The sequence below is a fragment of the Equus przewalskii genome, chromosome 3 (assembly GCF_037783145.1).
Source record: "Equus przewalskii isolate Varuska chromosome 3, EquPr2, whole genome shotgun sequence".
Lineage (NCBI taxonomy): Eukaryota > Metazoa > Chordata > Mammalia > Perissodactyla > Equidae > Equus > Equus przewalskii.
In genome coordinates this window covers 9,693,345-9,721,283 of record NC_091833.1, presented here as the reverse complement: position 1 = coordinate 9,721,283, position 27,939 = coordinate 9,693,345, and the positions used below count along the sequence as shown (strand labels likewise).

General features: G+C 53.7%; 1 protein-coding gene across 3 annotated transcripts; it reads right to left on the bottom strand.

Moving 5' to 3' along the window:
- Positions 1 to 1,691: 1,691 nt before the first annotated feature.
- Positions 1,692 to 24,901, bottom strand: ADGRG3 (adhesion G protein-coupled receptor G3). 3 transcript variants are annotated; one of them, XM_070611964.1, is made up of 12 exons: positions 24,693 to 24,892; positions 20,295 to 20,442; positions 12,402 to 12,540; positions 10,654 to 10,800; positions 9,706 to 9,840; positions 9,124 to 9,163; positions 8,861 to 8,961; positions 8,619 to 8,731; positions 6,186 to 6,466; positions 5,931 to 6,024; positions 4,538 to 4,812; positions 1,692 to 2,767 (listed from the first exon to the last, which is right to left on the bottom strand). In XM_070611964.1, the coding sequence occupies exons 1-12, from the start codon at positions 24,853 to 24,855 to the stop codon at positions 2,655 to 2,657; spliced, it is 1,749 nt and encodes a 582-aa protein (XP_070468065.1). In that variant the 5' UTR covers positions 24,856 to 24,892; the 3' UTR covers positions 1,692 to 2,654. The 3 variants fall into 3 exon arrangements, 2 of the variants coding, with proteins under 2 accessions (XP_070468065.1, XP_070468066.1); XR_011537938.1 differs by lacking the exon at positions 5,931 to 6,024 and having other exon boundaries at positions 24,693 to 24,901; XM_070611965.1 differs by lacking the exon at positions 9,706 to 9,840 and having other exon boundaries at positions 24,693 to 24,897.
- Between the last annotated feature and the right edge of the window lie 3,038 nt (positions 24,902 to 27,939).

The window sequence follows — 27,939 nt, the reverse complement described above, 5'->3', positions numbered from 1 at the left end:
CTCAGGGGATGAGGAACTGGTCCCGGGCAAGTTGCAGAGACAGACTTTGGACCCAGCAGGCTGACCTCAGGGTTCGAGCTCTTAGCCACGGTACCGTCCACCCCCTGGGTTGCTGCTGTTACGGTTCAATGACAGGGGAACCCCGCCTATCCGTGCTGGTCGTTGGGGTGTATTTTTGCAGTAGCCCCTCTTGGCCTTAGCGTGTCCTCAGCTTGGCACTTGGAGCGGCCTTTGCAGTGACCCCAGGCAATGAAGGACCCCAGCCCCCCAGCCCTACCTGGCCCTGGGGTGGAGAGCCAGCTGGAGAAGGAGCACGTCCCCCCCACTAGCTGCACCCCCATCTGCCCTCTCCGCTTGAACCAGGAAACAGCCCATTCGGGGCTTGTGGTTTTCTTGGTCCCACATCCCACTGAGCACATCTGGGAATTTTCTCTTGGGATTCTGGGGTCAAGGGATGATTCCTGAACCCAGGGAAAGCTCTGGGAGGAGGTGTTGGCTGCCAGGGGAGGCCCCACCCTAGCTTCAGCCCAGAGGCCTTGGGCAGGCTGCTAGGCCTCTCTGGGCCTCCATTTCCTCGTCCCCATGCAGGGCTGGCCCACTGGCAGAGCTGGAGAAGGAGTCTGGAAGGGAGCTTTTCCCTTCACACCCCTCCTGTCTTACGTGCAGCTTGCAGAGGGTCACGATCCGCTTTACACAAGGGTTCCACCCGGTGTAAGCCAAGGGGCCCTCGGGGAGCCGCTGACTCCTGCTGAGTCAGTGCCAGACGCTTTGCTCCTGTCACCTCCCTTAATGCTGTGGGGACCAGGCAAGGGCGTCATGATCTCCATTTTACGGGGGGGTGGGGAAGCTGAGGCTCAGAGAGGTGAGGCGATGTGCCCAGGTTCACACAGCCCTTGAGTAGTAGAGCCAGGATTTGAACCCAGGCCTGTCAGACCCTGAGGCAGCTGTTCTTTCCAAGCACAGGTTAGTGGCTCCGAGACTCTGGGGGAAGGGAGCCAAGATGCTCAGTGTGAGGAGCACATGTCTGTGAAGATAAGCCCCAAACCCAGCAAGCGTGTCCACAAAAATTGATAATGTGGCTCCGCGGGTGCAGCGGCCCCACCCTGGTATTTCCCTTCCACGAACACAGCGGCTGGCACAAAACCCAGGCCCCTGACTTCCTGACGTTCACGTTTGCCGGGTGGGGGAGGGAGAAGGGGTCCACTGTAGGCTGAGGTCAGAGGAGGGGGCGGGCTGGCAGCCCAGGGGCTGCGGGGTCTATAATAACTTCTCACCTGTAGAAAGGGCTTGACGGGCCACAAAGCCTCCTGGAAAGGGTCGGGGCTGGGTAGCGATGGCGAGACGTCCCCAGCGGTCAGTTAAGGCTAGAGTCGGGGCATGAACGTGCCAGGTGGGGTTCCAGGGAGGGGCGGCCACCAGTGGTCTGCCCTCCAGGTAGGGCCAGGCCAGGCGGGCTGCTGGCTCTCTGCATCTGCTTTCCTGTTCTGTCTCTCTCCATCTCTCTATCTCTATCATCTCCATCTCTATCTCTATTATCTCTGTCTCTTTTTGTTTCCTACCCAGGAAACCAGCATGTGGTTATCAAATGGAGGCCCAGCCCCTGGAAGCGACACACCCCAGCCGGGTCTGTCTGAGACGCTCCGCTGACTCAGGGCCCCTTCCGGCTGGTGCCAAACTCCCGCATCCATCAATTCAGCCAAAACAGATTTATTCAGGGCCTGAACGTGCGAGGCTCGGGGTGGCCGGCCCGGTGAGCGAGGCATCGAAGGGCCTACTGTGCAGTAGCTCTGGTTCCGGGGGAAACGCCCACCCTATCTCGGCTCGGCCCAGTCCTCTCCCCTGCCCGGGACCCCCCCCACCCGTTGGGGTGCAGAGCCCTGACCAATTCGCCCTCCTCCCCCATGTGACAGCAGATTAGCGGTCGGGCCACCACGTGGCAGTCAGAGTAGGGACCAGGCGGCGTGTTGAAGTATGACACCACTGGGTAAGGGGCATTCTCTGAAATTCAGTGTCCCCAGACACCTGGAGGGCAGGCAGCCCCCTGAATTGTGGGGCCTCCTCTGTGAGGATCTGGCCGAGACTGGGGGCAGGCGGGCTGGGAGGACCTGTCCCACCCCAAGCAGCCCTCCAATCCACAAAGGCCCTGGGGCCTGACGGCTGACCACCTCCTGAACGCCCCTCGCACGCGGGCAGCCAGAAGGCAGCGATGTGGAGGGCAGTGGCAAGAGGCGGAAGGGGAGAGGCTGGGGGCTCCTTCAAGGGGCTGTGCCCACCACAGACTCCCCTATTTGGGCTCAGGCCCTTGCTGTCACCAGAAGGTGGGTGATGGCAGAGACAGGCTGCTTTGCTGGGAAGGCAGGGGGGCGTGGGGCAGAGTGAGGGTGCTGCTCTGTGCTGGCAGGCGTCCCAGGATTACAGGAACTTCAGACCCCTGCAGTCCTGGATCGGTGGACGCTAGGACCCACAGACGGATCTGGATGGGACCCTTGAGGCCACGTGGTCGACCCTGGTCCCTGTCCCCTCCCGTCCCAGCCGCATTGTACAGACAAGGGCACTGAGGCCAGAGGGAGGCAGAGAGCCACCCAAGGTCACACAGCGAGTCAGAGCTGAGTCCAGATGGCAGGGCCCACCACGGCCTGACCACTTGAGTCCCCCTATTCATGAGACACAGAGTGGGCCTGGTCAGCTCGGGCAGTGCCAGAAGTGGAGGACGTGGTGCTCTGTCTTGGGAAGTAGAGGATGACGAACCAGCAGAAGATGAAGATACCTGTCAGGGAGGAGAGGGCGTCAGTGAGCCTGGGGTGCGGCCAGCAGGGAGTGGGGCAGCCTGGCTGGAGTTGCCCAGCAGAGAAACAGCTCCACTCTAACAACCCAAGAATGTATGGAAAAATTAGGCAAAAACGAAACTTACTTCTAAAAAAGAACCATATAGAAATCTTGGAAATGAAGAATGGAGTCCTTGAAATAACAAATATACACACATCTATCACAGAAAAGGAAGAGCAAAACACAGGAATTTTCAGACGTACAAAACAACCACCACCACAGTGGGTTTCTCCCACCGCCCGTCTGTAGAGGATTACTACAGGGTGCCCTTCCGTGAGAAGAAGGAAGGTGTGAGGTATAAAAATTATAGTAAGTATAGAAATTGGTAGGAAAATAAAAACTTTGTGCTTAAAAGAAATTTACAGCTAAAACTCTAAACAATGAAAACATTGGGAAGAGTTCAAGGGCCCTTAAAGCGTAGTGAGGGCCCTGTCGTGTTTGGAAGGAAGACAGAAGTACCAAGTAACTCACACTCAGTTGAAACAATTCAGGAGAGTGAAGTGTTCAGGCTTAAATATTAAGGGTAAACTCTGAAAGAATAATGATATCATCTACAGTTTCCAGGTGCATTTCTTAACCTCTGGGTTTTTCCAGATGTGGACTCATGATTCTTCATCTGGGGACCATTTCAGACAGCCTAATAATAAGGACTTCTGCTGTGATTAACATAGTTCCCACACACTGAAGGCCTACTGTGTCCCCACACGCGTTATCTCAGTTGCTCATCGGGAACTCTGGTGAGAAAGCGCCGGAATTATCCCGACTTCACAGATGACTGCGCAGAGGAGCGGGGAGACTTGCTGGGGTGGTGAGTGGAACCGGGACTTGCTCTCAGGTTCGCCTGTTCCCCACCACGAGGCCACGCAGTCCCAGGAGGTGCTGGGAGCCAGCCCCGTTTCTGTGGGCTCCCACCCGCTGGATCTCGGCCAGCCAGGTTCCTGGTGACTCTCTGGACGAGATCGGACTGTGAGACAAAGCACACACTGTGCTTCCCTTCCCACCTGTCAGGCTGTTGTACGTATGAGCCAGGGGTGTGAGGAGCAAAGAGGGCAGGTGCGGGCAGGGAAACCGTGACCCACACCCTGGACGCCTGCCCCTTTGCGGGGGTATCAGAGGAAGGACCCTGAGGGGCAGGGAGCAGACGGAGTCATCATTTCCTTCCTGCCTCCACAGCTCCTCAGAGACTCTGTGCATGTCATGCAGCCATCGCATCACAGGACCCTGTCTCCTGATCACAGCTGACTGGACCAGAGAGGGACCCCTCACCCAAGATGGCCCAATCAGATGCTTGGCTCTGCTCAGACGTGCAAGAGACAATCAGACTGTGGTCATTAGTTTTGGAAAGTCACGTGGGGTTGAGGTGGTCATACTGCGTGGCCGTGTGGGGGCCGTGGGTAGGAATGGGCCAGCGGAGAGAAGAATGAAGGAGTTTCCACAGACAGAAGGTGAGAGGCTACACACGGCTCCAGAGAAAAAGATGGAGAAAGTCTCTGCTTTGCTTTTGCTAGCCTTTCCTCCGGGTACTGGCTGCCATGAGGTCAGCCAGCCCCCCTGCCCTATGGTCCTTGAGGGAGCTCTGGATATTTAAAATCAGTCCCTTTGGTTTGAGCTAGGCTGACTGGTGTCCTGTTTCTTGCCGTCTGCTGCCACCTCCCATCACTCCCCAGTGCAGACGGGGCAGCCCGTCACCTCCCTGGCCCGGGAGCCTCACCTTGCAGGGAGTTGAACAGTGCGAAGACGTAGGTGGCGGACAGACCAAGCGGCGTGAAGATGACCAGCCCCCACGTCATGCCCAGCAGGCTCGAGAGGCCCAGCACGGTGAGGACCCCCTTCCAGTTCAGCCCCTGCATCTTGCCCACTGTGGCATTCGACAGAGTGAAGATCTTCCAGGCCACCAGGCCCAGGACCACGGCGCTGAAGAGGAAGGTGACGAGGAAGTAGCCGTGGACAGTGACGTAGAGGGCAGTTTTCTCATAGAACCAGCACCTGGAGGAGACGGATGGCCATCGGGACTGGGGCTGCGAGGGGTGCCAGTGGCCGGCAAGGCCCAGGGATCTGCCTAACTGACCTTCTGTGACCGAGAAGAGGCCTTCTCCTGTTTCCACCCGCCGACCCCCGACTCCCGGGGACAGGGCTGTCACGAGGCTCCATTCTGCTGTCTCTTTACACCAGCGAGTGCAAAAGGTCCAATTTGGGCCCCAAAACATGTTTTGTTTGCCCCACATTATATTGTAAAAAAGCTGAATTAAGGTGGTCACCCTTTAAAAAACAGCAAGTTTGGCGTAAACATCCGTATTTCTGCTTCTCGTAAAACCATGCACCTGGCAGCCCTGGGGACGCCTTCCTGAGGGACAGTAATCAGCTGTCCTTGGGAAGAGCATGTGACTGCCAGTCTGCTGCAGGCCCCTGCCCCCGGACCACCGCGTGCACTTCTGTTATCTATCCAGCCCCTGGGTTTGGGGCCCTGGGGACAGGACCAAGGCCCCACCAGCCCCTCTTAGTACAGAGGGTGCCCCGGTATAGGCTCTGCTCCGCCCCACAGCTCCCTGCACTGCAGAAAGAGCATGTGGATCGGCCCCCCCATTGTATGGACGAGGAGACTGAGGCCCTGGGAGGGGACGAGCTCGCCCAAGGTCACACAGCAACTCAGAGGCTGAGCCTGGACAGAACCAGGGCTGTTGCAAATGTTGGGCAGGTTGTGTCCTGCACAAGGGCATCCGGCGAGGAGGGCAGGTGGGGGCTGAAATCCAGCTCACCCTCCACCCACCAGGCTGAGCACCCGGCGTGACAGGTTGGGGGGACGGGAGGAGCTACATTTAAAAATTTGCCCAAAGGTGCCATATGGGCTGGTGGCGGCCCAGGCCAGAGCAAGGCATCCTGCCTCCTGGTGCAGGTCTCTGTCCTCCTCAGGCCCCCTCTCTCATTGCACTTCCTCTCTCCAGGCCTCAGTTTACCCCTGCAGGCCATGAAATAGCTGGATCTGAGGATCTTTGCCTTGACTCAGTCTCTCTTCCCCGGGTTCCCTCCTCTCCCCTCCTCCCTCTGGCCCCGATATGTGCAGCCAGGGACCTGATGTCACCCCTGTGCTGCCAGCCACCACTCACAGCTCCAGCGTGGTGGTATTCTCCTTGTCATGGATGGCGTAGAGGCCATAGCTCTTGGCAATCCCATTGCCAAAGACGATTAGGGCAGGCAGGCCTGTGCGCGAGGGGAAGAGGGATGGCATTGCCGAGGCTCCCTTGGAGTGTCCCCCTCCAACGCCCCCTCCTTCTGCCATCCCTCAAGTGCTGACAGGCGCCTGAGAGAGGGAGCTGCTCTCTGCCAGGCCGTTCCCTCCCTGCCCCTCCCAGGGCGCCTACCCCAGCCCACGAGGCTCAGCTTCAGGAAGTAGTGCCCGAAGTAGGTGTTGAAGACCCTGATGATGAGCAGGTAGAGGTGGAAGGCTTCCAGGCCCATCCAGGTGAAGGTGCAGAGCAGGAAGTAGTGGAAGACGGCCCCGTGTGCCCGGCAGGCAGCCTCGGACGCCCTCCGGCCAACCCCCATGTTGATGAAGAAGACCAGATTCAGGAGAAACAAGCTAATGCTCAAGGCCACATGGATCTTGGGGGCGTCTTCTGACTTGAGCCTCTGCCAATAGAACCTGGGGCGAGAAGGGCCAGTGAGAGGCTGCAGGGGCCACAGCTGCCATGGGGGTCCCAGGCCTCTCCATTCCACTTCCTCTGGTCCATCCCTGCCAGCAACCAGAGTGGGAGCACCCTCAGGTTCAAGTCCAGGAGTCCTCTTGAGGCCCCCAGGGCCCTATGGGTTCCAGATCCTGCTGGCCTCATCCCTCTTTAGCCAAACTGCATACCTTATAATTCCCTGAATGCACGCTGCTTTTCCACGCCTCCCAGATTTTGCCCATGCCCTTCCCTCTGCTCTCAATGCCTTCCCTACTCTGCCTTCAAAACTCCCCTGGGACGGTTCCATCTGGGAAGGCTGTCTCCAAATGTCCCTTATCCCGGGCTGATGTGGGTTTCCCAGCAGTGCAGTAAAACTGTGTACCCTTCTCTTGTCACTGTCCCTCCCCATGCTGTGACCTTGGGCCTGGCGCAGCTGGCGGGAGGAGGCCTTGGGTGCACTGGCTGAGGGAGTGGACAGATTGATGCATGGGGCATAAGGCACAGTAGGGAGAGTGAGGCTCAGAGAGGGACAGGGCCTCTCGCAGAGTCACAGAGCAGAGCAGGGGCTCCAGGCTCCCAGCCCAGTTCTTTGTCCCCAGCCTCCCCTCCCTCTCTGTGGAGCTCCCACTCTGACTTCTTAGCAAATTAGATCCTGAAGGGCTCGCACCTGAGGGATGGGACCGCAGGGCTGCCTGGAGGGGGCGTGCAGGATAATGTCCACCTCATCTGAGATATCAGACCCCACCTTTGGGAGCTGGTAACAATTCCTCCTCGTGCTCCAAGCCTGGCTCACAGGGTCCAGGTGGAAAGTCACGCTCAGCTTGTCAGGGATGGGGGCGGTGGCCTCGGCCAGGGCTTGGGGGATGCAGGCAGCGGTGGCACCACTTATACTCATGGTTCAGTCTGAGATGGAGCGAGTGGGGCCAGTGGGGGCTGTAACCCAGGGCCAAATGGTGACAGAGGCAAAGGGGCACGTGGAGAAGGACAGTGGAAGGGCCCCAGACCGGGAGTCAGGAGACCCAAGGGCTGCTCCAGGTCGGTCATGGGTCAGGAGCTGAGGGACGAGCCAGCCTGGGGCAGCTCCGTCAAGCTGGCAGTTCCCGTGGGTCCTCAGCCACGGCCTGGGCCGGGAGAGCCTGGGTGCAGGCTGCAGAGGCCTCTGCTGTTTCTACCTGTCCTGCACCCACTCCTCCTTCTCCCAGAACTAGCCCCAGGCTCCTCTGAGGAGCACCCCTCCCAACTCTCAGCTGTGAGCTTTGAGCAGAGTTGGCCTTTTGTGGGCTCAAATCCAAGAGCAGGCACATGACCTGGGCTGGCCAGTGAGTCGTCCGTCCCTCCACCCCTGACCACCCCCTCAGTCGTGGGCACGTGGTCCAAGTGAGACCAACGACGCTTGGCTCTGGTATACACGGGATAAAATTGCATACACACTCACACTCACACACTCATACAAACGAATACATGTATAAAAAGGTGAAAACTGAGTGAGGTCTGTATTCTAGTTCGTAGCACTGTACCAATGTCAGTTTCCTGGTTTTGATATTGTACTACAGTTATATAAAGTGTCATCACTGGGGAAAGCTGGACGAAGAAACCATGAGACTCTGTGTACTATGTTTGCAACTTCCTGTTAGTCTATAATTATCTCAAAATAAAAAATCATTGGTTTTTTTTTTTTAAAGACCTAAATTCTGAGACTTAGTTTAGAATATTACCTGTTTAGGCAGCTAAGACGCTGCAAGGCAAGCCTGGGGCTCCCTAAGGCCCCTGAGTGTGGAGAGGCAGCCTGAGATGACTGACAAAGGAGAAAGCAACGTTGTGAGAAGCAGAGAGAGATGAAGTTCTGAGGACATGGTGCTGGATCAAACTGTGCCTGAAGTGACCTCACTTTGGGTTTTTCAATTACTTGAACCACATGTGCTCTATTATATTTAAGGCAATTTGAGTTGAGTTTCTGCCACTTGCAACTGAAATAGCTGGGACACATTTCAACCTCCAACCCCGTTTTGTAAACGAGGAAACTAAGGTTTGGAGAAAATATCAGCACAGGGCTGCACAGCCAGGATGCTTTCTACTCTGCACTGTCGCCGCTGTTGAGGGCAGGAGGGAGTGGGGATGGGGGTCACCCACCTCAGGGCAGCGTAGAGGGCAATGGTGAAGGCCAGGAAGAACATGGAGGCACCACAGCCAGCCTGGGAAATGTACTTGAGGGCCTGCACAGTGACGTTGTCCAAGACTGGCCTCTGTGGATGACCCCCCAAACCAGGACCCCATCATTTGGAGGCCAGGCCCACACACCCCAAAGGCCCTGGCCCCTGCCGGGCAGCCTCCTCCCTGGGCAGAGCCATCGGGATTGGGGTCGGGGCTGTTACCAGCAGCAGGGCGAAGAAGGTCAGGTGGTCACAGCGGCACACAGTCTCCTTGGCTCTGAGCTCCGTGGAGCAGCCTTTGGAAGACCAGTCTCCTGTTGACCCTGGAGAGGATGTGGGGGTGGGGTGGGACATAGAGGAGTGGACAGGGATGCAGGGGAGTGGAGGGGAGGAGGGGGACGGAGGGAAGCCACAGAGGGGAAGGGCCCTGTGGGTGGAGCCCGTGCCCTCCCACCTATCTTACCTAGGGGTCCTCCACGCCCTACCTTTATTCGCATCCCAGAACACACAGCTGAGGGTCACGTTCTGAAAGCAAAAGTGGGAGTCAGGGGAGAGGCAGCGGGAGACGGGGATAGGGGAGAGGGAAGCTTGGGGAGGGGTGGGGGAGGATAGTGTGCTCCGTGTCTTAGCATGTGCATGCATTATGTAGAAAGCAAGGCCCCCCACCGTGGGTCACGCAGGAACACTGACAGCACCATGTGACGCTCCCCAGTGGGGCGCACAGGCGGTGGGGAGATGGTGGGGGCTGCACTGGGAGGGTTGCGTGTCTGTGGGCACCTGCCTTTATTGGAGCACATATGTGGGAGGGTGTGTAATGCCATGTGCATGCAGGTGGGTTTGCCAGGTCCTGTGTGCACCTCTGTGAGTAGGAGGCGTCCCCCCATGGGGACATACGTGTACAGAGCGGGCCTGTGTCCCTGGGCACATTGTGTGTGTGGTGGCTTCTCCTGGGTGTATGTGGAAGGGTGGGGGTGAAGAGTCCTGAGCATGTCTGCCTGTAAGCCCGTGGGTGCCCACCCTCCTGTCTGCCCCTCAGTGACGGCCACACCCGGTGGGAGGGCACTCACGGGCGGCTGCTGCTGGTGGGAGAAGGTGATCTCCAAGGGATCGGCCAGCCCGGTGACACATGTGTGGCCCAAACTCAAGCCCACTACGCGATTGTCCAACACTCTGCTGCCGTCCTCCAGGCTGAGCTGGGGGCCCTGTGGAGGGCGGGGGAGGTGGGGCTGCAGAAGGGGCTCTCCCAACCCCAGCCCGGCGGGGGTCCTGGGGTCCTCTAGGACCTGCAGTCCTTGTCTGGAGCGCAAAGTCTGAGGCCAGAGGACCAGGGGGCCGAGGGATCACAGGTGATATTTCTCCTGCTGCTCCTTATAGTCTCCTGCTTGGGCTGGGCCATGGCGACACAGACCAACTGGTCACAAGGCCATGCATCTGCTGGCTCTCCGTTGCTGTCCTCCAGACTTCCTCTGCCCTCTTAGCGGAGGGGTGCAGGGCCAGGAGAAAGATCAGCCCAGAAGTGGAGGCCAGTGGGTGCCCACAGGTGGGGGAGCACCTGCCCACACCAGCACTTAGGGGCACACACGTCTACAGGTGCAAGGGGACACGCCTCTGGGGCCACACACCTGGTGGTACACATATGCAAGGGCATGGATACCCTTCTTGTGTGGACATGGGCACACCAGAGCACGTATGATTGTGTCTGCACCAGGAATATGAAAGGATGTGCACGTTTGTGCCTGCACAAGGACACACCGGGGGACATGAACACACTCAGCATACACATACACATTCCAAGGGCTGGTGTGTGGGGTCCAAACATCTGAGTGCGTGTGGTCAGTGTGAGTCTGCAGTCCACAGACTTAGACACAGGGATCTGGGTTGACTGTGGGCTTCCTTAGAAACGCTCCAGAGGCTCATCACCTCCTCCACCCCCATCGGGCCCCCTAGCGGACTCCAGAGAGGGCCAGCACGGCCTGGTGAACGGAGCATTGAGCCCCCAGCAGGCTTCTCCTCACCTTGAAGAGATTCCCCGGACCGACGTTCAGCACAGTTATGGCCAACCGGACCATCGACCTGCTGCCCTGCAGGGACTTGAAGAGGGTCCTGGGCAGCCGGACTCTGTCAGGGTGCTCGTGCCCATCATCCGTCATCTGAGTTGGGATCTGCAACCACAGACTCAACCGCTCCCGTCTTTATCCAGGGATTCCAGCCTCTGACTCAGGTCTTTCCACTCGCCCGGTTGGGAGGGGAAACTGAGGCACACTGGGTGGAGGGGCAGCACCCGAGGACACGGGCTCTGAGAGGCAGGACACCTGGGGACACAGTCAAGCTCTGCTCTGTGCAGGCCGTGAGCCCCATGGACAAGTCATGGCCCTCATGGAGCCTCAGTTTCCCCAATATGGAGATGGCGCTAACAAGCTGCCTGTGTGGCCACCTGATGGGCTGGAAGTGGGCCGTGAAAAGGTGACACCCGGACAAGCTCACTTTGCAGGTGTGAGGGAGGGTGGGCTGTGGTGCGCTTTTGGCCAGGGTCCTAACGGGCCCTGTGCTCACACAGGGCTTCATGATGACGGTGTTTGGCTCCTGACTTGGGAAAAAATGGAAAGAACAAGGCCATCGGGAAGGGAGATGGTGAGGGCAGAGATGGAGGATACGAGAATTCACACTGACTGTGACTTTTACCCATGTCAACGGCAAATTTCGTAAAAGCTGAGTGATCAAAATATTGAAGTAAATTTCACTGGTAATTGCAAAGTATGTTTTGTTCATGCTCTGACCTTACTGTTCCCCTGGGACGCAGCCCGACCCCCACCCAGTCCTGCCTCAAATGCATCCCCTGCACAGTGGAACAGCGGGAGCTAAGCGTGGTAGCTGAGGGCCCCGACTTTCTTGTTCCCAGTCCAGACCCTAGTCAAAAAGATGTGTGGGTGACTTCTGGGGTCACTGTGTACCCCACACAGAGGACTCAGCTCTTGGGTGACATAAAAAGGGTTGAGAAGGGCCCTATCCGTCTTCCTTCTCCCCTTCTCCAGGCAGACCTAAAATACCTCCGTGATAGACAACTTGCCTGCTGCCTGGACCTCCAGCCTCGGCTTCATTCCTCGAGCGAGGCTGCGCCCTCGCTGAAGCAGCATTCCCTGTGTGCTGTCTCATTTGCTCCCCCCACTAACCTTGAAAGTGGGCCATAGCATCACCATTTTACAGATGGGAAAACTGAGGCTCAGAAGATTAAGTGATTGCCTGAGACCACAATAGCTGGTAAAGGGCAGAGCTGGGATTCCAATGCAGACCAATGTAAATCCAGTCCGCCTGTTCAGTCCTGGGAGTACTGCTAGGTGTGTCTCAACCTGGTTTCTAATGCGCACCCTGGGTAGAAGAGCTCTTGGGAAGTTCAGACTTTGAAGGAGTCTTAAGGCTCATTTTATAGACAAGCGTTCTGGGCTGAGAGAGGGTCAGGGGTTTCCTGAAGGACACCAAGTGAGGCGGTGGGAAGTCCAGGACCAGAACCCGATCTCTTGGCTGTCAATCTGGTGATCTTCCAAATGCCTCATCTTAGCACCCCGGACACTCTGTCAACGGGATCCAGTCATCCAATTAAGTCGCTGGCCCCTGTTGGCAAGGTGACAGGGCACTCCCCATGGGACATCGAAGGGACAAGTTTTGATGGGCACCAAGCACAGACTAGGACTCTCTCAGAATTCCGAAAAATCTACCTGAGGAAAATGGGGCCAGGACTACCAACAGGAACGGGGGACCTTGTCACCTGAAAGGGCGTCAGGGAGAAGTGCAGGTCCTCTGAGATGTTGGTGCTGATGTCCTTGACAAAAGACTTCAAAAAAGACATATTGACTGTGTCCGTGACACTCTCCTCCACCAGATGGATCTCGTAGTTCAGCCAGTACCTGCAAGGGGCCAGGATCAGGGGAAAGGAGGGGTTTGCAGGCTGAGTGACACACGCACCTTCCTGAAGGACAGGAGGGAGCGAGCACGAGGCTCTTGGGGTAGGAAGGGTGACCCAGAATGTCGGTGGAAAGACCCTGGAGTCGCTGGGGAGAAGAGGGCTTCCACGGGAGCCATCCAAGCTGGCTCTGAGGGACTTCAGCCAGGAGCCCCTCTCAGTATTTCACGTGTTTGCCTTTTTTATGATAAAATTTAGGCAAGGTAAAATTTATCATTTTAAAGTGTACAATTCAATGGCATTAAATACATTTACAATGTTGTGCAATCATCATCACTATCTAGTTCCAGAATGTTTTCATCACCCCAGAAGGAAACCCTGTGTCCGTTAAGCAGTCACTCCCTTCCCTCTTCCCTCAGCCCCTGGCAACCTCTAATCTGCTCTCTGTCTCTATGAACTTGCCAATTCTGGATATTTCATATAAATGGAATTACATGATATCTGGTCTTTTGTGCTTGGCTTCACTTCGCATAATGTTCTCAAGGCGCATTTGTGTTGTGGCATGTATAAATATTTCATTCTTTTTTATGGATGAATAATATTCTCTTGTACGGATATAACACATTATTTATCCATTGGTCCATGCTGGACATTTGGGTTGTTTCCCCTTTTGTCTATTGTAACTAGGGCTGCCATGAATATTTATATACAAGCTTTTGCTTGAAGACTTGTTTTCAACTCTTTTGAGTACATACCTAGGAGTGGAATTGCTGGATTATGTGATAATTCTGTATTTAACTTCTTGAGAAAACATCAAACTGTTTTCCATAGGCAGCTGCACCATTTTGCATTTCCATCAGCAATGTATGTTCCAATTTCTCCATATCCTTGCCAACACTTGTAATTTTTCATTTTGTTTTTAATTGTAGCCCTCCTAGTGGGTGTCAAGCGGTATCTCATTGTGGTTTTGATTTGCATTTCCCTGGTGAGTAATGATGTTGAGCATCTTTTCATGTGCTTGTGGGTCTTTGTGTATCTTCTCGGGAGAAATTCCTCTGAGTATTTTAAACTGTGGGATGATAATTATGTGGCGTGAGTGAGCACGTCAGCACGTTTATTGAGTGCTAACTGCTTACTGGGAATTCAGCCTTTGCAGATTGAGCTGTGTGGGAACTGACTTATGCGAACTGAGCTGGTGTTGGAACCACACAGAACATAAAACTTAATTGACGTTTATTTTCTGCGGCCCCCTTGCATCAGCTAAAACGTTAGGGCAAGCCCATGGTGCTCTCCGTGGTACTGAAACGTCACCACGCACGGGTGTTCCTTTTCTGGAGCCTGGGGTGCCAAGTGAGGGCTGAGGTAGCAATGGGAGAGAAGGGGGACGACAGAAGACAAGGCCAGATCAAGGCAGTTGGAAAGGAGTAGCTATGGAGGGCTGGCCAGGGAGATAAAAGGAAGCTTTCATTTTGACATCATTCTTGAATAGTCACAGATACTAAGGGAAAAAAAAACCCCAAAGAAACTGCAGAAAAAATATCGTACAATACTAAGGTTAGGCCAGGCAAAAATGTGCAAATGTGCTTGGGTGGGGCGGGTAATTAGCACACCAGTCAGCCAGAAACAGTGGGCTGAGAGCATCCAAATCCATCGAGTGAGCTACACCAATTAATTCTAGCTTTTATTTACCTTTTAAAAATCTAAACAAAGAAGTATCGTGTTTTCCATTGTCATCAGATAAAATAGGAAGTTGTATTTCACAATACATATCGTTCACCTGATGCACTTTAAAAACATTCCTTGGCCTCATAAAACAGCCCAATTCACTTTCTTGAGGAACATTTCCTGATCTGGTTCTCAGAGTACTTTCAAAAATTATTTTAGTTGTGAAATGTAACATATAGTCAAAAAGTCTAAAGCATGGATGGACAGTTGAATTTTTTTTTTTGAGGAAGATTTGTCCCTGAGCTAACACCTGTACGAGTTGTCCTCTATTTTATGTGGGAGGCCACCACAGCATGGCTTGACAAGCAGTGCTAGGTCTGCGCCTGGGATCTGAACCTGCAAACCCAGGACCACTGAAGCAGAACTTAACCACTGTGCCTCCGCCACTGGGCCGGCCTTACAGTCGAAATTTTCAGTACAAAGTTGACACTCATTTGAGCATCCTCTTCTTTGTCTGATATTAATATAGCCACTAAGATTTCTTTTGGCTCATGTTTGCATAATACATATTTTTCCACAATGTGCCAGTTTTTTCATGGTAAGTGGTGTGAGGGTCAACAACTTATTTTTTACCTTGGAGGGGATATAGTGGTGTTCTCCAGACCTCTGAATGCCCAGAAAATTCACTGAGGTGATGGGCCCCTGAATTCTTATCACCCATCCTCTGGTTCACATGTCTTCCTAAGACATTTAAGTATTTGCCACGTTCCGTTCATCAGATCACCACCCCTGTTTCTTTCAAGTCTTTCATGGTGGCACTAATCTTTGCAGTTCCCCCTAGGGATGTGGTTTTGTTTCTGGTTTACTATCCCAGTAGGAAGAAGACATTCTTTTTCAGAAGCTTCCATTTAATCCATCAGTGGAATGCCCTCCGAAAGGCAATTCAATGGAGAAAGCACAGGCTTTTCAACAAGTGGTGCTGAAAGAATTAGATAGCCAAATGCAAAAATAGTCATGTTTTCAATCTTCTAAAGACATCATTAAGAAAACAAAAAGACAAGACATACACTGGGAGAAAATATTTGCAAATCATACGTCTGATAAAAGGCTTGTATCCAGAGCATATGAAAAATTCTTAAAACTCAATAATAAGAAGACAAGCAACTCAATTTTAAAAAGAGGGAAAGATTTGAATAGTCGTTTCCCCCAAAGAAAACATACAAATGGCTAATAAGCACATGCAAAGGGGCTCAACATCATTAGTCATTGGTGAAATGCAAATGGAAACCACAGTGAGATGTCATCCACGCTGACTGGCATGGCCATAACCAAACGGCCAGACGACACTGCAGGATCTGTGGAAACAGCAGCCCTCTGCAGGCCTGATGGGAAAGGAAATGACGCAGCCACTTTGAGAAACAGTCTGACAGCTTTTTATAAAGCTAAACATATACTTACCATTTACTCCAGCAATCCCATTCCTAGGTATTTACCCAAAAGAAGGGAAAACACACATCTACAAAGACTTGAATTCGAATGTTCACAGCAGCATTATTCATTATAACCCCAAGCTGGAAATAATCCAAATGTCCACCAATTGGTGAATGAATAACCAAAAAGAAGTGTGTCCACACAATGGAATATTACTCAGCAGTAAAAAAGAGCAAACTATTGATACATGCTAAAATATGTGTTACTCAAAAACACTATACGTGAACGAAGCCAGACTCAAAAGACATTATGTGGTTCCCGCATATAAAATGCCCAGAAAAGGCAAATCTATTGAGTAGAAAGCACATTAGTGGTTGCCTGTGGCTGGTTTGGGAGCAGGAATTGTTTGCACACAGGCACAGGGTACTTTTGGGGGTGATGGAAGTGTTCCAAAATGATTGTGATAAGACACTCCGTAAATTTACCACAAATTATCGAGCTACACGCTAACAATGCATAGATCGTATGGCATGTAAATTATACATTAATAAAGCTGTCCAAATTAAGAAAAAACAAGTGAGATACCACTACATGCTTCTCAGAATGGCTAAAATAAAAATGACTGGTAATTCCAAATACCACAAGGTGCGGGGTGACTGGAGCTCTCACATGTGGCTGGTGGGAGGGTAAGGTGACAGGGCCACAACAGAAAACTGGCAGCGCTGACTGAGACCCACCACACGCCCACCTGTGACAGCCACTCCACCTCCAGGTGTTTAGCCAAGAGAAAGGACTGTGCGTGTCCATGTAAAGACAAGTCCAGAACGTTCACGGCAGCTTTGTTCACAGGAGCCCCTGTTACGGCCCGAATGTTTGCGTTCCCCCCAAATTCACATGTTGAAAGCCTGGCCCCCATTGTGACGGTCTTAGGAAGTGGGCCTTTGGGAGGTCACTAGGTCCTGAGGGTGGAGCCCCCATGAGTGGGATTAGTGCTCTTTTAAAAGAGGCCCGCGAGAGCTCTCCAGTCCTTTTTTCTGCCCTGTGAGGATACGAGAAGTCTGCAGGCTGCAGCCCAGAAGAGGGCTCTCCCCAGAACCCGGCCCTGGTCTTGGACTTTTGTGCTAAAGAACTACGAGAAATACATTTGTGTGCTTTTAAGCCTCTCGGTCTATGGTACTTTGTTACAGCAGCCTAAACTGACTAAGACAGCTCCAAACCAGAAACAATGGAAACGCCTCTCAACAGTAGAAGAGAGAGTAAATCGTGGTGTACTGGTACTGTGGAATACTAGAGAGCAACAACGAGAACAAGCTATTGCCACATTCAAAACGGCCAGACGAACGCCACCGGCATATTGATGAGGGAGAGAAGGCAGACACACGAAAGTGTGTACTGTATGATTCTACTTATACGAAGCCTGAGAAGAGGTAACATTAATGTTTGCTTCACAAGTTAGAATGGTGGTGGCCGTGATGGGCTGTCACTGTCTGGGAAGGAACAGGAAGGACCTTTCTGTGAGGCTAGAAAAGTTCTATGGCTCGATGTGGGTGGAAGTTAAAGGATGCACATATAAATATGTAAAAATTTATTGAGCTGTACTGTTCACATTTGCGCATTTTGTTGTTATTTATATTATACCTCAAAATTGTTTTTTTGGGGAAAAAAAGTTCAGGCTTTGGACCTCTGCTTCTGAGTAGGTTGGAGGTGTTTGTGATACATCAATGCTCTCACTGAGAACAAACGGGAAAGCCAGACACAACGCAAAAATTACTTGTTCAAAGGCATCAGGGAGCGGCTGGAAGAAAGAGGACTAGAGGCGTTAACAGTCTGCAGAGGGAGCGTCTCGGAGAAACAAGCTGAAAACCTGCAGTCACCGTTTTCCTGGGGACACTTGCTCATTCTAAGCCTACATGAAAGACTGAGAATTAGAGTTTTGCTTGGATAGAGGTCACTGCTGGTCACAAACAAGGCCCTGCTGGTCACAATATGAATGAGCCTCAGGAACATGCTAAATGAAGGAAGCCAGACTCAAAAGACAACGTATCGTCTGGTTCTGTTTGTACAAAATGCCCAGAGAGGGCAAATCAACAGAGCGCAGATCGTGGCTGACTGTGGCTGGGTGAGGTGCGGGCACGGGTCACACTTTGCAAAGTCCCAGCAGGGCATTTAGTGGTCTTAGTGGGGTGGCGGGGGCCTCGAAGAGCCTCAAATACACAACTGATTTCTCCTCCAGACCCTTTTCAGAGTCCTGAATCGGCGTGTCAGAGAGGCACCAGCGGAGCGGAAACTCTGAAAAGCAGAGTAGAGTTTCCCACAGGCCTTTACTTTCTTTTAGTGGATTGTAGAGATAAATGAGAAAGATAAAGCAATAAAGCTTTGAGAAGAAAGCATAAAAGAGCATCTCCATGATTTTAGAGTAGGTGAAAATTTTTTAAACAAGACCCAAACGCATTAACTATAAATCTGGTAAATCACACTATATTAAAGTTAAGGATGGCCGTCGTTCGTTAGTCAGAAGACAGCACAAAGAGAACGAAGAGGAAGCCTGCAAAGAGGGAGAAGATATTCATGTTTGCAAATATATGTATTCACAAAGACATGTATGCAGAATACATAAAGATAGCCTAAAAACCACTAAGAAAAATTAAACAACCCCATAGAACAACAAGCAGAAGACTAAGAGGGCACTTCACAAAGAGGACATCAAAATGTCAAATAAACATGTGAAAGGTGTTACATGTCAATGGCCATAAGGGAAACATCATTAAAATCACTCTATGATGTAGCACAAAGCTGCCAGAATGGCTGAAATGAAAAAGCAGACAATGTCAAGTGTTGGCAAGGATATGCAGCAACTAGAACCATCATATACTGATCGTGGGAGTGAAATCTGGTTCAAACACCGATTTGGCAGTTTCTCCTGAAGCCAAGCACGTGCTCACCCTATGACTCACCAGTTCCGCTCCTAGGAACTCGCCTCACAGAAACACACATTTTCACCAAGATATTCGAGCAAGAACGTCCATAGCAACATTGTGTGTATAAGCTGGAGGCCACCCGGATATCCATCAACATAGTGGAATGGGCAAATGAGTTACGTATTTAATCCTTGCAATAATCCTACAAGTAAGGTGTTATTTTAGCCCCATTGTACAGATGAGGGTGCAAAGTCACTTTGAGCACCAGCAGTCTGACCCCAGTCCGTATTGCTGTAACCTCCCCCACCGCCTTCCAGACCGAGGCTCAAGTTTGGGTTTGCTACTAACCTGCTGGGTAGCTGTAGACAAGTTACCTAACCTCTCGGAGCCTTAGTTTTCTTATCTGAAAAATGGGTTGATAACAGGACCTATTTCAACAGGGTTGTGAAGATAAAGGAGATAATTGGATCAAATGATAGAACTGGGAACAGAATCCACGTCTTCTGACCCCGGTCCCCCTGCTTTGCCCAGAGTGCTTATCCCCTCCACAAGGCAGCTCAGAGAGGAGCCCTCTGACAGCTTCTTGGAGCTAAGAAGCTACTGGAGCAGCTGTGGGGGGAGGGGAGCGTTTCCAGGCCACTGGAAGCATGTCGTCCAATCAGATTGCTTTCCTAACACCCAGCCTGACACAAGCCTTTCCTTCATTTTTTTCAACAAATAAGTATTGAGTGCCAACTCTGAGCCTGTCCTGAGTCCCCCAGAAGAGCTAGGGGCAACTGTGATTGGAAGGCAGAGGAGGGGAGGGAGGCAAATCTGTTGTTGGAGACGACTCTTGGAGACATTGTGCTCTAAACTCTCTCCTCTTCCTCAACCCGATCTCTCTTGATCCCTTGGTCTCATCAGTCTCCTGGTTTCATTGATTCTACATCGTGAATCTCTCTGATCCATCCCTCCTTTCCAGGTTCACAGGGCCAACTGGTGGTGGTGGTGTTGGTGGTGGTTCAGCCCCCGCTCACCCAGACCACCGCAGGTGTACCCCACCTGGTCACTTCTCATCCCGCATCACAGCCCTTGTATCCTTCCCTGAAGCCTGAGTGATCTTTCTGAAAGGTGAAGCTACTGTGCTCTTTCTCTGTTTAAAATATATCATTGCCCTGCCCCCTCCTGCATTGGTATAGCTTACACAACCCTTCACACTGGTCCCTGCTTATGTCTCCAGTCTTATCCTCCACCTGCCCGCTTTCTCCGTCCCCAGCACTTTAGTCTTTCACGGTTCAAAGCACTGTAGTTCTCCCCAGTACTCCCTGAAGTTCTGCTGCTTGTGTCCCCTAACATTGCTAGGGTCCAACTAGAAAACTCCTACACAGTCTCCAAAGCCCTTTCATGGGTGGCCTCCTCTGTGAAGCTTTGGCAGACTTCCCTCCTTTGAGCTGACCTGGCACCTTCTCCACACTTCTGTATGATCACATTTTAGAGTCACCATCGTTTGGGCCCATGTCTGTCCCCTCACAGCTCCCAGTGACAGGGATGGGGGCTGATCCCTCTTTGCACCCCCTGGCTCAGAGGGGGCTTGGTGGGTGGGTCAGGAGGAACGTGGGTGTCAAACAACAAGGTGGCAGAATGAGAAGGGAGCCGCATTTTCTGGGGCCATGGGAACCGACAGTGCTGTCTCTTCCTACTCTACCAGCCCCCGCAGCCCCCGCAGGCGCCCCACAGTCCTGCTTCAGATCATCAGCCCCCTTACCTCTGCAGGGTTTCCAGTTTGCAGGGTTTGCTCCCCTGCTGCCCGCACTCCGTGAAGCACTTCGCAGTGTCGTTAAGGCCAAAGTGGTCGTACGTGTTCATCTTGGGCAACCCCAGGCAGACGTTTCTTGGCTGCTCAGTTACCTTACCTAAGTGGGGTGCAGAGAGTGTAAATGGGCTGGGTAGGGAGGGGCAGCAAGGGCAGGGAGGAGGGAGCACGGAGCTGGGGCTCCGGCGTCTGGTGGTGTGGGCTGGAGTCCCAGCTCCATTCGTCCACACTAACTGTGTGCACCTGAGCTGGACTCATGCCCTCTCTGGGCCTCAGTTTCCGAGGTGAAAGGAGATACTCCTCACACCTCACAGGGCCAGTGAGATGCTTTGGGGAAAGTGTGTACAAAGGACTTGGCTCCGTGGCTGTGTAGATAAAAGGTTTCATATGGTCATGCTATTACCTTTCACTGCCTCCTCCAGGGAGTCTGCCTTGCTTTTCATAGTTGCTCCATATCAGACTTTCTAAAGCCATTGTAGCTGTGGCTTCATCGTATAACTCTTGGACGTATTCTGTTTTGGTTTGGCTCATTCTCCCACATTCCCATTTCAACCCTCACAGTGACCTCTTGGGGTGGGTAGAGAAACTGAGGCCCCCTGGAGCACAGGGATTTGAGCAAGGTCACCAGCTAGCTGGAGACGGCTCCAGGACTGGAGACGGCTCCAGGACTGGAGACCAGCTTTCACGACTTTCAGTGCAGTTCCCTCTCACCTGGCGCAGGGGATGGAATGGAAGCTTTGGGCCACTTCCTAGCTGTGTGACCTCAGGCAAGTTACTTAAACTCTCTGATGCTCAATCCTCTCATCAGGCAAATGAGGCTAATAATACCTTCCTTGCAAGTTTTAGGGAGGATTAGAGATCATATGTGCAAAGAACACAGTTCATTGTAGGTCTTCAAAGAGCCGGTATTATTTATTCCAGGAGGTGAGAATTTTGCTGTAAAACTATTTGTAAATTGTGTATTTATGGATGGATGGATGTGTCTACATATTTATCTCTCTCTCAACAAAAGTAATTCTCCACAAAACTTTTAACAGTTAAAAAAAACAAAACTAAACTAAACCGTACGCAAGGACACAAAATGAAAAGCAAAGGTCCCTGCAGCCCCCAGGCCACCCTCCGGAGGTCGCCATCCGCACACCCTCCCGGAAATTGTCTATGCATATGCGAGTATTTTTATATAAATCGTTTAAAAATGTACGTGACCGAGGTGACCTAGCAGTGACTCTTGAAGAGCTCTGGGCATCAGCACCTGTTGATCCATCGCATTCTTTATAAACTGGCAGATTCTTCGTTACATGCGATTGAGACACTTTTTCAGTTGGTCCTCGATGACATTTAGGGTTCTTTTTGGTGTTTTCTGTTTTGAACGATGCTGCATACTTCTTTGTCAGCTTGTGTTAACAATTCATGAAAAACATTCCTATCATAGGAATTTCTGGGTCGAAATGTACGTGCTTTTAAAAAACGGCGAGGTGTTACTGAATTTCCTTCTAAAAGAGATGCACCCATTTACACTGCCACGCAAAGCAGGCGAGATGGACTATTTACCCTTGTGCTCGTAATCCTGGACTTTACCAAACATTCAAATCTTCGCCAATCCGAGGGGTAAAATTGAATTTCACTTTAATTGAAAAAGGAGTTGGCGCATCTACTGTACGTCTTTTTCCCTGAACTGCTTTCTTGCCTTGCCGGGGTGGGGTCCTGACAATCTCTGCACCTTCACCTTTCCCGCTGGCTCCCCGGGCACTGCGGGGGTCTGCCCTCGGGACGTGCAGCCCTGGGGAGAGGCGGGGAGGGAAACACCTACTTTTGATTTTTTCATACTCTTCTCTGGCGTTTGATATTTTTTTAAATCATGTACAATGTGACTTTCACAATAAAAGAAACAAGTTCATTTTTAAGACAAAAATAAAATATACGGTAAAGATAATGGCAGACCAAAGTTAGAGTAAATGTAGGGTAAAATGAAATAACATTTTAGTGGATTTTATAATAATCAGATCTATGTGTAACGATGTTTTAAGTAGCTTACAAAGGAATTTTAATTCTCTGTTAGATTGTAAAGATATTCATGAGGCCCCGGCCCCATGGCTGAGTGGTTAAGTTCGCCCTCGGCTTTGGCAGCCCTGGGTTCGGATCCTGGGTGCGGACATGGCACGCTCATCAAGCCACGCTGAGGCAGCATCCCACATGCCACAACTAGAAGGACCCACAACTAAAATATATAACTGTGTACTGGGGAGCTTTGGGGAGAAAAAGAAAAACTCAAAAAAAAAAAGATATTCATGATACATTGCTTAATGGAAAAAATGCCTGATAGCTGAGCATGTGTGTAATATGATCCAGGTTTGCTTTTTAAATAAAGGAGGAAGAGAGAGAGAAGAGGGGAAAGGGGGAGAAAGAGAGACAAAGAGAAAGAGGGAAGAAGAGAGGAGAGGAAGAGAGAAGGGGGCAAGGGCTGGGAGGAGAGGGGAGGGGAGGGAAGAAGAGGAAATGGTCACCTCGAGGGAGGTGCCATTCTCTCTGTAATCCAGCCCTCTCTGTAAGCCAGAGGGATTACAAAAATGGGCGCTGGGTGCAGGTGGCACCACGGGGGTGTGAACTGCCCTGAAATTTCAGTGCAGTCTAGTATGTGTTGCTCTCGGCAAGTACCTAGTGCGGAGGAGATTATTAAAGACCTTTTTTATGATTATTTTTGGAAGATGTCGGAAGCATTCAGCGCAGACAGGGGGAGCCTGAACCAGGCCTCCTGACCCGCCCTACACTTCCCCATCCCGCTCTGCCCCCGAAGCTGGCCTCCGAGGACCACCTCAGTCCGGGTTCACACAGGGTGTGGACTGGAGGGCAGAGGCAGGAGGGTGCAGGGCCCCCACAGCCCCCGCTGCTCTTGGCCAGTGGTCTGTTTTCCTCCGCCACAGCCACAGCCTGCTCTCCCTGGCGCATGACCACCCTTCTTGGGTCCCCTGCCCACACCTTTGGAAAGTCCCTTTATTGAAGAGTGTGTCTGCCTCCTGCTGGGCCCCCTCCACTCCCTGGACTCCTCTGAAGCACCCCCTCCCCTCTGCTGGACTGTGAGCCCTGGGGGCAGGGACCACGAGGTGCACCAGCACTGGGCGCCATTAGTGCTTCCTGAATGAACCAAGGAACAAATGAATGAATGAGCAAACGGATGGCTGGCGACTGACCCATCAGCATCTGCACAGGAAGGAGACAGAAACCTCTCAATGCTCCTCACACTTTTCAAATGGCTGACGCTTTGCCAGAACCGGAGCGCCCACCACACCCACCGCAGGGCAAACTCCATCTCTCGGGGGAGCCTGGAAGGCCACCCAGCGAATTACGGCATTTGTGAGGGCCTTACGAGGTTCCTTACGAGGCCCGCTGAGAGCAGAGGACAGCCTCTGTCGGTTATGAAGTTAACATATCCAGCCAGTGTCACCAGATGGCCTGCTCTGCACCTCCCCACCCGCCAGGAGGACCACACTGCCATTTATCACCCTTTTTTGAGCCGGGGCCTGAATTTTGTCCTTCTCTGAATCTCCCAACAATTGAAGAGAAGAGGGTTCTTAGAAGCCTAGAGAGGTTAATCCATGTGCCCAAAGCCACAAACCCCGTGCTGGACAGGCACACAGGGGAACAGACACGTGGGCCACGGGCTGAATCAAGAGCAAAGCAGGAGGAGCTGCAAGGCACGGGGATGGAGCCAGGAGGAGGGAGCACTCCTTCTGCCAGAGGGGAGCACTGCAGACTGCACAGAGCGGCCAAGAGGGCAAATGAGAGCTGGCCAGGTGGGGGGGCTCCCCTGAGAAAGGACAAGAAGGGCAGGGCCTGAGGTCTCAGACCACCTCTGGGGAACAACACGTGTGTGCGAGGCCAGGAGGAGGGGGCTGGGAGAGTATTGTTCCTAGCTCAGCTGACCCATGACTGTGGGACCATTGCCAGGACAGGCAGAGGGGAGTGGGTGGGAGCGGACAAGGGAGTGGGGGGCATGAGACTCCAGGGCAGCCCAGCCCCTTCCCCAGGAGCTCAGAGGCCAGCTGGAGAAGAGCTTGTCCAGGGACCACCTTGTCCTGGAGCCAGCCTAGCAGGGTGCCACGGCCCAGAGTGGGTGAGTGGGGAGCGTTCTCCCTGGTCCTGTGGGGAGGCAATGGGGCTCTGAGACCCAGCGCCAAGCCATGTCTATCAGGACGACCTCTAACTCAAGGGTGAGGCTAGAGAAGGTGCCGAGACCATCAGGGTGGGCCCCTTGGAGGAGACGCCCCAGACCCCCCCACTCCTCACCCCCTCCCTGTCCCCATCCCTGGGTCTCCAGGCTTGGCAGGAGGGGACAAGGAATCAGCTGCTCACCAGAGGCCAGAGGCAGGAGGAGTCGCAGGAGCAGCACCCCCAGGGCCCTGGGCGTCACCATCCTCGGCCAGCCTTGCCCACGCCGGCCGGAGCCCTGCAGCCGTGCGTCCCTCTTGTCCCAGGCTCTGCCGGACCGCTCTGCCCCCCACCCCCACAGCCGCATCGCGGCTTCCTGTGGCCTCTTGCTCACCCTTCCTGCTCCATGGCGCCATCGGTTGGGTTGTGAAAGGGGAGTGGAGAGAACGGGGCAGTGCTCCCGGTCTCACTCCACCCTGGGACCACCTGCCCAGGTGGCCAGACACTGCTGGGACGCTGCTCCCAGGGCCCCACTCGGGTGGGCGCTGCAGGGCTGGGGTCCAGCGGTCACAGATGCCTCCACACCGAGCAGACTCCTGGGGAATGGTGATGAGCGCAGGGTTTGGAGTCAAGCACACTCAGCTCAGACTTCCTCTCACAAGCTGGGGGCCTCTCTGAACCTCAGTTTCCTCCTCTAAAGCAGATCCAGCAATGGGGCTGCCTCCTAGGGCCTGTCTGAGTTTGAGGAGACCTGTAAACATGCCGGGCATACAGCCTGCCCATAGGGATGAGAGTGAAGTTGTGGACAGTGCTCATGCTCCCTCATTGATGCCTGTGGCTTGGACAAGGCCAGGCTCAAGCCCACACCTGCTGAGGGCGTGGGAGAAGAGGAAGAGCTGGTCCTGTGGGTCGCGGTCCGCCCCCACCAGACTGGACAACAAGGGGGGGCAGGATGGTTGGACAGGAGCACGGGCCCTGGGGTGGGTCAGGCCCAGGCTGACGCCTGTCCTGGCTACTTCCTGGCTGGATGAGCTTGTGTGAGCTGACCGCTGCTCCAAGCTTCTCCCGAGGCAAGTGGGGAACTCAGGAGGTGATGCATGTAGAGTTCCTCCGCCAGTGGGTGTGGCCATTATTGTCACTATGGTTTTACCATTAGCAGTATTATGAAATTATTGTCATCATCACCCAGCTGGTCACAGGTGGCCCAGGCGGGAAGTGGGGGCAGCAAACACACATGGGGAGCAGCAAACACACATGGGGAGCAGCGTGAAGATGGGGGAGGTGCTGACCATTCAGGCCCCAACTCTGGGGGCCCCAAGGAAGCCGTGTGCACGAGGCCAGGGTGTTCGTCACGGTCCCGTGGCCACTTTGAGATCACGAGATGAAGGGCGTCCTGCCAAGGAGGAGGTGCATTGTCACCAGCAACACTCCTCAGGCCCCAGGACCAGAACAGACCTTCTCTGCCTTGGGGACCTCATGGGGACTGGCCCAGCCCAGATTGGCATCTACTTTTCTGTCCTCCCACACAGTGTCCAGACAGGAAACAGTCCCCTCTGGGCCCTCCGGGCCTGGGAGGAGGCGGGGAGCGTCGGGGTCACTCCTGGCTTGCGGGCAGCAGGTGGGAATCTGGCGCTGAGCCCCAGGCACTTCCTCTGTGGGGAAGGCTGCAGGGCCGATGGGAGCCACCCGGCCTGCCCCTCCTCCCCACCAGCAGCCTGCCCCAACCTGCCACCTCCCTCCCAGCTGCAGGCCCGGGGAGGTGAGATGGTGGCCGAGGCCTCATGACCTGTGACCTGGGCCCACCACTGGAGAGCCGTCCTGGCACCTGGGCCCTCAGAGGGCCTCACCGGTGCCTGTTGGTGAAGAGCCTGGAGAGCTACAGACCAGAGCCCAGAGCGTTCTGGAGACCCGGAAGGACAGGCCTAGGGGGCTGGGGGAGTGGCAAGGGGGGTTGGGCAGGGCTACCTCTCCTAGGCCCCAAGGGGGCTGGGGACTGGCCTGGAACCTCTTACAGAGCCCTGGGCCCCCAAATTCCAGTGCAGACAGATCTGTAGCTTCCCCTCCTGCCGCCTCCCACCTCCACTTGTGTGAAAGGCTCCAGGTGCGGCTCTGTCTCCAGGGCCAAGGCCTCCAGCCCTCTGGCCACTTCAATCCATTCCCCATGCCAAGGGACATCTCCAGACGCAAAACTGCTTGTGTCCTGGTGGGAACAGGTTGCCCAAGGCCCCATAGCCCAGTGACATGCACGATTAGAACCGTCAGGGTCAAGGAGCGCCACAGAGCTGTCAGGTGGGCCATCAAGGGCTTGTCACAAGAAGATGGGACCTCACCTGGGACCCCTCCCCGCTACCTGAGCTGGCCTCGGGGAGGAAAAAAAAACCCCTAGGCATTCACGAGTTCGTCCAAGTGGGAGAATTTGAGGGAGAGCTGTGTGTCTGGGGCGGGGGCTGTGTCAGCTCCTTCCCTCCCCGAGGCTGGGGAGGTGGCCCAGGGGGAGCCAAGTGATGCGGCTCCGAGAAATGCTCTCGCAGAAACCGAGACGTCTGTGAGAGGGGCGCTGGCTGACCCCCGTGAGCTGCCCAATCGGGACCGTGTGGGGGCCACCTTGGGAAGGCTTGCCGTCAGTCCTCAGGAGCTGGAGAAAGGTGGACACAGAGGCCAAGGGAACAAGAGAGACATGCCAAGGTCCCTAAAGATCCCACGTTCATGCCCAAGGTGGCTTCGCACCCCTCCCACCCCTCCAGAGACCCTGCCTGTCCCCAGCCCGCGCCGCCCCCCAGAGGGCAAAAAGCTCAGCAACCTGCGGCCACCTGCACGGACTTTCAGACCTGGGCACAAATAGCCGTGCTCACACATGACTGCTCTCGTCACCGAGGGGGACAGAAACCCACCTGAGCCGCTTCACCTGTGTCACGGTACGGGGAGGGGAGATTGACAGAGGAGGCCGGAGGCGGTGACAGGAGAAAAGTCCAGTCACTCCATGCCTGCATCCACCTACTTCACCTGCTCAGTAAACTGGTTACATATGTCACCTGAGCAGCCGAGGACTGAACTCAACCAATTTTTTGGATTAGCCCAATTTTTAAATCAGGGGATTTTGCACTACCACAATTGGGATTCTCGTTTATTGTAGAAAGGCAGGCGGCCTGGTTACACGGGCCCTCACCCGTGCAAGGCAGTGACCGGCCAAAGCTGAGCACAGCTGGCTCCCTCAGCATGGGGCTTATAATCTCTGGTCTGCCACAGACCCCACTGCTCCCCATTGCCTCCCCAACACTGACACCATGCTGCCATTTATCCTCCTCCTTTCTCTATAAAGTTTCCAGCAGATTTCTTTTCACACATGGCCCTCTAATTTATGTTTCCTGATTGGCCCTGAGGTGTTCACATCAGTGACTCTTAATAGAAGCACAGAAGAACGCTCAGAAGGAAATTCCCCCAAATGTTGACA